The following is an 11,234-nucleotide window of genomic DNA, read 5'->3' on the forward strand; positions in this document are numbered from 1 at the left end:
CAGAACTGCACCCCCCGAATGGTGAAAGCGATTTGTGGGGCGGTCCTACAGGGAAAAAAACCTTCCTGATTGGTAGAGGGAGGGAGGGTGAGTTCTTAGAGGGGTCACACAACCCACTGCTGGGCGGGTCATCCGGTCCCGGAACTGCCCCCCGATTGGTCAAAGCAGTTCACGAGGCGGTCCTACAGGGAAAAAACCCCTCCTGATTGGTGGAGGGAGGTGGGGCGAGTTCTTAGAGGGGTCACATGACCCACTTCTGGGCGGGTCATCCGGTCCCGGAATTGCCCCCCCATTGGTCAAAGCGGTTCGCGGGGCGGTCCTACGGGGAAAGCCCTTCCTGATTGGTAGAGGGAGGTGGGGCAAGTCCTTAGAGGGATCACATGACACCCCTTACTTCCGGTCACCTGCCCCTCTTGACCCCGGATGTATTACCCCCAAGGGCGGGACTTCCGGTGACAGGGGACGGGCCTAACGGGGGTCACATGACATCCTTTTTACTTCCGGTCACCTGTCCCTCTCGACCCGGATGTACTACCCTCCAGGGGCGGGACTGCCGGTGACAAGGGAGAAGGGACTTCCGGGGAGTCGGGGGGGGGGGAACTTCCGGATTCAGGGGGCGGAGCTAATGTTTGATTGATGGTAGGGCCCTTATACTACTCCCTTACCCCATAGAGAGCTAGCAGATATATCGTTCAGTCGCTGTAGCTGGCCGCATACCACCAAGCTGAAACAGAAGCTGGCACAGACAGAGCACATTGTTCTCCAGAAATCCCCACTGAAGCAATGGATGTGACAAGGTAGCAGGAGCTCTTCGTTCTATTTGTCTGTGCTTCATTCCCCGAGCACTCATCCAGGTCAGATGTCTCTTAGGACCTGAGTTGCCACCAGCTGGACAATGGGACTTGGGTCATTCTGTAGGACCTGGAGAGCTGGAATTACAGAGAATATGACTCACTTTTCATATAGTCACCTATGCCTGCAGTAGCTGGAGATTTAGTACCAGTGAGTACCAAGCTACAGCAGCTCTCTGTACAAACAAAGCTTTAGGTTCCTCCATTGGGATCCTTCCAAGCTCCAAACTGAGATGGAGGAGGGGGGAGAGGGGAGACCCTGACCCTACCAGAAACTCATCCAATTGGAAGGTGCTCCATTGACTCAATAGCTTCTGCTTTTAAGTTATTTTACATCTCCTGACAGAAATAAATCTGATGGTGTGGAGTTTGGGGTAGCAAAAAGTGGCTCCCAGGGAGCCGATGGAGCCCAAAGAGTGGATCACACAGGTTGGGAAGAGGCATTGCCAGGATAGCCAGGAGATGCACTGACTTATATCACACTGGCTGCAGTTTCCTCCAGGTACGTCTACACCACAAAGTTAATTCAAAATAACAGCTGTTATTTTGAATTAACTTTAATAGCATCTATACATGCAAACCGCTATTTCGAAATTAATTCGAAATAGCAGAGCGCTTCATTCAAATTTGGTAAACCTCATTCTACAAGGAGTAACACCAAATTTGAAATAGCTATTTCAAATTAAGTGCTGTGTAGACAATTAATTCAAAATAGGGGGCCTCCAGCCCTTCCCAGGGAGCCCTGGTGGCCACTCTGGGCACAACCAGGAAAACTTCCTCTCCTCTCCCCCTGGCCCCAGAGCCATTAAAGGAATAGACCCTGGCCCGTGCCAGATCCAAGCCTACCAGCCAAGAGCCAGCAGTGGCCACCGGGGCCCCTGAGCCAGTAGCCACAAAACGTGAGCCAGCAAGGCACTGGCAGCCAACCCTCCACTGCTCCTCAGGAGCAGTCTGCCAGCACCCAGGAGCCTGACAGGGGCTGGAGAAGGCGGGTGCCTTCCTGGTCCAGGGTGGAGATCATGGACCTTATTCAGGTTTGGGAGGGATGCCCCAGCATCCATGATCTCCGCACTAGACAGAGGAACACGGCCGTCAATGGCAGGATAGCTGCCAGCCTGGCCACCAAAGGCCACATGCGAACCCAGGAGCAGGTTTGCATGACAATCAAGTTGGTGCGGTGAGACCCCCAACCTTGGGCCCTGATCTTCCCTTCTCCTTTCTTCCCTTTGCTTCTCCCTTCCAACTTCCTCCTCCCAGGTTTCACCCTCCCCTCTCCCACCCACTCTATTCCTCTCTCCCACCTCCTTTTCCCAGTCTCCCCAGAGGTTCACCCTGTTGTTCAATAAACCCAGTTTCTATTTTTGAACATACATGTCTTTTATTTGACATCAGGAAGGGAGGCTAGGGAGGAGTAAGTAGATGGACGTGAGGGAGGAATGGGGCACGAGCCCACGGTGGGGAGGACCGGGGTGGCTCTGAGGGCTCCTCGGGGTGGACACTCTCCTGCAGGGCCTCCTGGATCCTGACAGCCCCCCGATGGACTCCCCGGACGGTAGCCTGCAGCAAGTGCAGCTGGGCTGATGGCAACAACCCTACGAGACGCACCGGTGTGCCCAGGGGCAGCTCTGGCTCCATGTGGCCGAGCGCTGTGGTGTCCCGAGTGCAGGCACTCAGGGCACTCCAAGACAGGACTGCTTTGCTGTCCCTCATCGGGGTAGACAAGCGAGCGGGGAACCCAAGAACTGTCTGTTCGGGGTGGGGGTAGGGTCCCGTGAAGCACGGAGCTCAGTTAGCCTGAGGCAGCAGCCCCACACACTATGTCCTAACCTGATGCCCTGCCAGCACTGGTTCCGGCCAGCCTGAACTTCGGTTCAGGGTCCACTCAGTGTGGACGCGCTATTTCAAAATAACAAAATGCTATTTTGAAATAGGTTTTGTGTATAGATGCATAATTCGAATTAGCTTATTTCAAATTAACTATTTCGAATTAAGTTAACTTGAATTAACGCTGTAGTGTAGACGTACCTCTTTCAGAGCAGACTAAAGCTGAATCTGTCCTTTGATGTGTGGCTGATGCACTTCACACCTGTGGTATCAGTTACTGCTTGCTTGTCAGCTAAATTTCTTTATAACTCACTAATGAATAGGATTTCACCTGTATTTGTTACTTACAGGTCAACAGATGTTCCATGTCCAGCCATTTCATATTCTTGGTGTCCGTATGTTCCAGGATGATGCCTAAATAAGCAGTGTAAAATAAACATCAATAAAAAACCTTCTCTTGTTAAGTGCAAGGTGATAACATTGGCCCTTTGGCTTCTATTGTGAGTCTAAGGTGAGCTGTAGGCAAGACAATACTAGAAAAGTTTAGCGTCCACACTGAAGAGAATAAGAGAAAAAAATTAAGAATGTTTACATAAAACCTCATTTGCTTTAAACAATCTATGTTCCTCTTGCCACTGCTGTCAGTTATTGGAGATATACTAGGATAGTGTATTAATCTAGTGGTGTGAACAAAGGGGCTGGGGCCAGGAATAAGTGCGTACTAAGCAAGGATCTCACCTGGATAAATTAATTAGGCCACACTGCTTGCCTGGCTTGCATGGGTGTGCTAAGGAAAGGATGGCACAGGGCCAAAGGGGAGGAATCTAGTGCTTCCTGGGCAAGGCAATCAGGAACCTGCAACAGCAGGCACTGTGTGGCGGTGGGCTGCCTACCTCCCAGTGATGAAGCACCAGTAAGGAACAGTGAACAACACTGAGCTTAGGTCTATAGTTTGAGTCCACACTAACTCTGACTACTAAAAATAGAGTGCAGGTCAGATGACAGAAGCAGTCGGAGGAGCTAGCCACCTTGAGAACAGACTTTTGGGTTTGGATGGGATCATCCTTGGAATAGTTAACCCCTCCTGCTACTCCTGCCACAGCTACTCTATTTTTAGCACACTAGTTTGATCGGAGAATAAACATACCCTACGTGACAGTGTGCCAGCCTCTGCTACTAAATGACTGCGCCATCTCAAAGCATTCTATTGCAAATTACAAATTCCTCCTAACACCACACTGGAGAAGTAGGAGAACATTAACATCTCCATTTATGCATGAGAAGTCACAGCACGGAGAGATTAATAGTAGCTCAGTGCTGCACACAGGGACTTTTTCTGTCTACCTCAAAGGGAATACCAAAAGGGACACGGCACACTTTCTCTCACCAGCTAACTTGGCTGCAGCTGCCCGGATCTCTTCCCAGCTGCTGCGGAAGTATCTGATGGTGCTTTTGTAAAAGTTCTCCAGTAGCTCAGCCTTCTCTTTGGCCTAGAGAAAATCAGGGACACATGAGCTCTCTCTGGCTAGAAATGCCCTTTGACTGCCAACACATGCCTTTACAAACCACAAGTAAACAGTCTGTGTTCCTCTTGCCACTGCTGTCAGTTATTGGATTCACTCAGACTTTTTTTTTAATTTAAACAAGTAAATAGAAGAAAGGACAGGAGGCTGTGTAGAAGTGGGGAAAGTGGGAATCTATGGCAGATTTACATTCCTCTCACCCTCAGTCCTGTATCCCACTCTAATAGGGTACGTCTACACTACAACGTTAATTCGAACTAACTTAGTTCGAATTACTTAATTCGAACTAAGCTAATTCAAACTAACGGATCTAGACTAAAAAACTAGTTCGAATTAGCATTTTACTAATTCGAACTAGCATGTCCACATTAAGTGGACCCTGAACCGGGCTTAAGGATGGCCGGAAGCACTGCCGGCAGGGCATCAGAGGAGGACTTAGAGCGTGGAGATGCTCTCTCAGGCTAGCCGAGGGCTGTGTTTAAAGGGTCCCAACCCCCACCCCGGACAGACAGTTCTCAGGGGTGCCCCGCTTGCAAAGCAGTCTTGGCTTGGAGTGCCCGGAGTACCCACACTGGGCACATCACAGCACTTGGCCATCAGACCGGCTGCACTTGCCGCAGCCTGCCATCTGGGGAGATGGGGCAATTGGGGGGCTGCAGGAGAGCTTCCACCCCAAAAGCCCGCAGAGCCAGCCCAGTCCTCCCCATCGGGGGCGCGTACCCCATTCCTCCCTCAACTCCTTCCCCTTACCCTTCCCTAGCCCCTCTTCTTGATGTACAAAATAAAGGACAATTGTGTTCAAAAATGGAATCTGTCTTTATTGAACAAAACTGGGGGAGACTGGGAAAAGCGGGTGGGAGAGGGGAAGAGAGAGGGTGGCAGAGGGGAGGGCAACTAAAATGATCAGGGGTTGGGAACAGGTCTCATATGAAGAGAGGCTAAAGAGACTGGGACTGTTCAGCTTAGAAAAGAGGAGACGGAGGGGGGACAGGATAGAGGTCTCTAAAACCAGGAGTTGGGTGGAGAGGGTGCATACAGAAAAGTTCTTCATTAGTTCCCATAAAGAAGGACTAGAGGACACCAAAGGAAAGGAATGGGTAACAGGCTTCAAACTAGTAACAGAAAGTTGTTCTTCACAAAGCACAGAGTCAACCTGTGGAACTCCTTGCTGCAGGAGGCTGTGAAGGCTACAACTAGAACAGAGTTTAAAGGGAAGTGAGATCAAGCCATGGAGGTTGGGTCCATGGAGTGGTATTAGCCAGGGGGTAGGAGAGGTGTCCCTGCCCAAAGTTTGTGGAAGGCTGGAGAGGGATGGCACGAGACAAATGGCTTGGTCACTGTCTTCGGTCCATCCCCTCCAGGGTCCCTAGGGTTGGCCGCTGTCGGCAGACAGGCTACGGGATAGATGAACCTTTGGTCTGACCCAGGATGGCCATTGTATGCTCAGGGCTCAGGGTCGTGGGGTCTCAGTGGACCACCTTGATTTTCATGCACTCCTGCTCCTGGGTGGCCAGGCTGGCAGCTCTCCTGCCCTAGCCGGCCACCTTCCTGTGCCTAGTGCGGAGATCGTGGACGAGGTCCACGATGTCCGCACTAGCCCAGGAGGGAGCCCGCCTTTTGCGGTCCCGGGCAAGCTCCCAGGACCCGCCAGCCTGGTCCCGGGAAGAGGGGGAGGGCTGGGGGGCATCGGGTGGGTGGCTCGATCCGCACCAGGTGCAGGGTCTGCTGGCTGGGTGCTGGCAGGCTTGCACCTGGCACGGGCACCGTAGCCATCCCGTGCCCCTTTAAGGGGTCCGGGGCCGGGAGGGGGGCATAGAGTTTCCCTGGTGTTGGCCGGAGTGGCCACCAGGGAAACCTGGGGAGGGCTAGCCTCCCACTAGTTCGCATTAAGGGGCTACACAGCCCTTAATTCGAACTAGTAAGTTTGAATTAGGCTTAATCCTCGTGGAATGAGGATTACCTAGTTCGAACTAAGCGCTCCGCTAGTTCGAATTAAATTCAAACTAACGGAGCGCTAGTGTAGCGCCTATGAAAGTTAGTTCGAACTAACGTCCGTTAGTTCAAACTAACTTTGTAGCGTAGACATACCCATAGATACTTACATTGCCCATCACACATTCCCCCTGCTTCTACATCACAAGCCTATGCTGTCAATAATCTCATATAATTCTATAGGTCACTCACAAGGTGTCTGCAGATATCCATCTGGAGCTCCTCAGGGTTCAGCTCGGTTCTCCAACTAAGATGCTCATTAAGTATAGTTTGGAGCCTCTTCAGTCCCAAAAATGGGGCACAGAGATGAAATGTAGCTCTGCACTCCTGAAAAAGAGGGTTGCACCAGTGAATTGTTCCATAACACGTATTGTGCTCATTCAAATGGAACTCATGTCCTTGACTGCTCATCTACCCCAAGAATAAAAGGGATTCCCCTGAAGTAATAGACAGAAAATATGCCAGCATGACTTTAATAGGGGGAAAGGGATTCTACTTCTGGAGTATTGCATCCAATTCTGGGCACCCCATTACTTAAAAAATGTTGATACATTGGAGAAAGTCCAATGGAGGGCAACAAAAATGATTAGGAGGCTGGAACACATGATTTACAAGGAGAGGCTGAGGGATTTGGGATTATTTAGTCTTCAGAAGAGAAGAGTGAGGGGAGCTTTGATAGAAGGCTTTAACTACCTGAAGGGGGATTTCAAAGAGGATGGAGAGAGGTTGTTCTCAGTGGTACTAGATGACTGAATGAGGAGCAATGGTCTCAAGTTACAGTGGGGGAGGTCTAGGTTGGATATTCGGAAAAACTATTTTACTAGGAAGGTGGTGAAGCACTGGAATGGGTTACCTAGGGAGGCAACGGAACCTCTAAATCTAGAGTTTTCAAGTCCTAGCTTGACAAAGCGCTGGCTGGGATTGTTTAGTTGTGGCTGGTCCTGTTTTGGGCAGGAGGTTGGACTCAGTGACCTCCTGAGGTCTCCTCCAAACCTATGGTTCTATGATTTTATAATACTGAAAACTGGAGATAGCAGCAATGTTTTTTCAGAACAGATGTAGCTATGAAAGCTGCTTCACTAGGCATAGCTGTGATCTTTCCTCTGTTGTGGGGAGGCAGGAACGTGGGGTGCAGAGATAGGCAGGAATGAACTCTTGGGATCAGACCCATGACCTATCCTGAACTCCAGTGAGACAACCCTGGCTGCTAAGGACCAGCCTGTCTGGGATTGACTCAAAAGGAGGGCAATGAACTGAGGGAAGAATTTAGGTCTCCACTGCAGGAAGGAATAGCAGAGCTCCCCTGGCAACAGGAGGAAGATTCTTTTTGCTTAGTATTTAAGTCACTGTCATTCTTACCATTGAAACTTCAGGGCTTGGATCTTGCAGGTGCAGCAGAAGCGTGACCCAGCTCTGTCTAACCTGCTTGGCAAAATAGTCCTTCCATTTTCTCTTTGCAGAGCCGGCCAGGATACCAAACAGGACAAAGGCCAATGCACGAAGAGTGTTGTCCTTCTATAGCCAAGAAAGCCACACAGGTTGGTAACGAAGAGATAACCACATCATGTATCTAGCACAGCTGTCTCTTCTACATTAGAGTAGAGTGATTCCAACTACAGAAGTTTAGAAGAACTGGAATTAATCAAGTTTGGGCCAAATGTGTTGATTCTTCAAAATACTTTGAAGACAGTTCAATTTTGACAAAATTCTTCCAGAAGCCAAGTAGGGGTACTTGGTCAGCTTCTTGGTGACCCATCTAGCAGGCTAACTGAGATCTTGGGCTTCCTGGCCCTCACCTTCAGAACAGCCTGTTTGGCAGGCTGACAAGGAGCCAGGAAATGTGTACCCTGGCACCTCTAATTCCCAGTGCTTCCAGGTTCCCTGTCTCCAGCATAGTCTGCCAGTAGACTGCCCTCAGGCAAGGCTCCCAGTAGAGCTGGGTTGAGAATAGTATTACTGTTTCACAAAGAGATTTGAAATTTGGGCTGGGGGGTGTGTCCCCCAAATAGGAACAAAACCAAAATTTGAAATCTCAAACTTCTCTGCAAAATGGAATAATTTCAACCAGGTGACATAAAAATCGTATGGAGCAGGCCCAAAACAGTCCATTACACCCTGTATGCCCATTTTCCTTGTTATGCAGCTACCTAATCTAGTATTCATACTTCCTTTGCCATTCTCATTGGAAATAAAGATGAACAGAAGGGTGAGACTGAAGGAGCAGGGATGGCATCCTCATTTTCTTAATTCTCTGCTCCGCCATAAAACACATCTCTTCCCTAAGGCCTAAAATCACTTCATTCTGACATGAACAATGCCCAGTGAGGACACATCATGCATTGTAAATGGAGCCTCATCAATGTCAGCTGAACTGGGGTTGAAGGCTTCTGTTCACGTACATTATCGAAGTACTTCCGGATCTGTATGGTGAGGTCTCTGAAGGAAGAACCTATGTCCTTCCCTTTCAGCTCCTTCAGGACTTTGGCCAGTGCCTTCATGCATTCGATAATGATTTCAAAACTGAAAGTCTCTTCTAAAGTCCTGATCAGTGTCTCCAGAAGAAACTTCTTGTACTTTTTCACCTGTTCAGACATATGACATTAAAAAACACTTTCCACTAACCACATTTCTAATATGTTTTTTTAGCAATTATGAAGCAGTGGGAATTTCATCTGCCCCCTAGTGACCTATAGCTATATTTTACATCAGGTACTAGCTACAATAAGCCAAACTCTGTGCCATATTACACCTATGTAATCCTATTAGATTTCTAATTACTTAGATTTGAAGGCCAAAAGGGACCATTGTGACCTCCTTCACAACACAGAACCTCCCCAAAATAATGTCTGTTTGACTAGAGCACCTCTTTTAGAAAAACAGCCCATCTTGTTTTTAAAGTTGCTACTGATAGAGAACCCACCACAACCCTTGGTAAATGGTTCCAATGATTAAAATTACCATTAAAATGTATGCCTTACTATCAGTCTGAATTAGTTTAGCTTCATTCCTCCCCCCCCTCCCCCCCATTGAATCTAAAGGCACATTTTCTAGCCCTTTGAAAATTCTTGTGACTCTTCTCCAATTTATCAGCATCCTTCTTGAATTGCAGGCATGATCCTGACATAGTATTCTAACAGTTCTCACACCAGTGCCATAAGCAGAGGTAAAATAACTTCTTTATTCTTATTCAGAATCCCTCTGTCTATGCCTCCGAGGATCACCTCAGCTCTTTTGGTCACAGCTTTGTACTGGGCGCTTACGTTCAGCTGATTATCTATCATGATTTGAGTTTTTTAGTGTGTCTGTTTCCTGGAATAGAATCTCTCATCTTGGAAGTATGGCCTACACTCTTCATTCCTAGGAGTATACATTTACATATGATCATATTAAGTACATATTGTTTCCTTATGCCCAGCTTACCAAGGGAACCAACCTGCTGTGTATTGACTGCAAAGAGGTTACAGGGGTATGAGAGAGCAGAAGTTGGCCTAGTGCATTGTGCATGGCCTCTGTAAATCCTGAGCAATTGTTTCCTTTAGTTTCTCTAGTTATGCTGCATTGTATTCAGTATTCTATCTTACCTTCTCAGGTGCCCCATAGACTACATTTCCCAGGCCTCTTACAGCCATTCGACGGACAATCCAGTAGTTGTCCTCTAACCTTTCTTCTAAGATGTGTAAGACAGACTTAAGCAACTTCTTCTCCCTGAGTATGGGATCAGTCATTAGCTGAAATAAAATCAACATGTCCATTAGCTCTAATATGTTCATTAAGATAGCGAATATAATTTGAGGAGACACGTAATACACTGTAATTTATTATTCTATATGAATGAGTACTGTGTTAAAAACATGGATTTTTCCTTTTAGGCACTATAATGGGTGATTGCTCATCCCTTGAGAGCCTCTCAGTGACTGCATTTGATACCACAGTCCTTTTCTCGCCCAGGTGCATCCTGCCAGTCGATCTTAGTGAGTCTTCCATGGCTCAGCCCTCTGGCCAAGTCCCAAAGTCCAAACAAATGCCTTTTAGGTCCTGTTGCCCTCACTAGGGTCTTCAGCCCCAACTCTGGACCCTTTATATTCTGTTCTTTGTTCAACCTCTCCATAAGCCCTGTCCCCTTCATCGGGTTTATGCCACTGGGGAACCTGGGCCTGCCCACTACTCTTGGTTCCAACCTAGAAATAGCAGCGAGTCATTGCTTCATTTCAGTTCATTGCTACTTTTTCCTTGGGTTCTTCCTATGGGGCCACTTTCAGTTTCTCCCTCAAATTATATGTTTAAGGCTCGTAAGGACTCTCTCTCTGCAAATTCAGCTTCAGAAAATGCTGCCTGAAATAAACCCCTGTGAATTGGTTTGGCCAGAGAATAGCATCCTTTCTTGGCCCTCCACTTCCTGAAAGAAACTGACCTAATAAAGCCCTGTAGCTCCATATATCTGAGCCAGCTGGGCTCTGATTGGCAGCTTTCATGAGGCCTCTCTAGGCAGACCTTGAAAACCCACGTTTGTGACTCCTTTCCTAGGTGGGGTGTAGAAAGATTTTGGGGCACAAACAGATTCCTAGAACCACCAGATGAGCCTCTAAAATAGCGACTTAGCGTAAATGTGAAATATGACACAGACGTTATAGCAAGGCTGTGGAGAGGGAGGATGCTCCAGTAGTTAGCAGCCTAGGACTTAGGAGGTTCCAGTTCAATTTCCTGCACCCTCAAAGACTTCCTAGATGATGTTGGGCAAGTCACTTAGGCCTTCTGTGCATCAGTTTCCTCTTTGCAAAATGGGACTAATAGTGTTTCCCTGCCTCACAGGGGTATTGTAGGGATACATACTTTTAAAGAGTTTTGAGGCACTCAGATACTACATTATCATTTTGAAGTACTCAGATAATACAAGTTTCTAAAAGGATGTTTTAAGGAAGATGGAGAAAAATTGTTCTCCTTGGCCTCTAAGGATAGGATAAGAAGCAATGAGCTTAAATTACATCAAGGGAGGTTTAGGTTGGACAGCAGGAAAAACGTCCTGCCTGTCAGGGTGGTTAAACCC

General features: G+C 48.0%; 1 protein-coding gene and 1 long non-coding RNA gene across 2 annotated transcripts; both read right to left on the minus strand.

Moving 5' to 3' along the window:
- Window positions 1-577: 577 nt before the first annotated feature.
- Window positions 578-4,435, minus strand: LOC149525860 (uncharacterized). The gene is made up of 3 exons (XR_016348889.1): window positions 4,063-4,435; window positions 3,024-3,089; window positions 578-929 (listed from the first exon to the last, which is right to left on the minus strand). It is a non-coding gene; the product is annotated as an uncharacterized LOC149525860 (long non-coding RNA).
- Window positions 4,436-6,323: 1,888 nt separating this feature from the next.
- Window positions 6,324-9,916, minus strand: LOC149525861 (protein maestro-like). Its single transcript, XM_089776447.1, has 4 exons — window positions 9,772-9,916; window positions 8,590-8,772; window positions 7,550-7,705; window positions 6,324-6,517 (listed from the first exon to the last, which is right to left on the minus strand). The coding sequence occupies exons 1-4, from the start codon at window positions 9,913-9,915 to the stop codon at window positions 6,368-6,370; spliced, it is 633 nt and encodes a 210-aa protein (XP_089632573.1). The 5' UTR covers window position 9,916; the 3' UTR covers window positions 6,324-6,367.
- Window positions 9,917-11,234: the final 1,318 nt, after the last annotated feature.

This window comes from Pelodiscus sinensis, chromosome 1 (assembly GCF_052426305.1).
Source record: "Pelodiscus sinensis isolate ZL-2025 chromosome 1, ASM5242630v1, whole genome shotgun sequence".
Taxonomy (NCBI): domain Eukaryota; kingdom Metazoa; phylum Chordata; order Testudines; family Trionychidae; genus Pelodiscus; species Pelodiscus sinensis.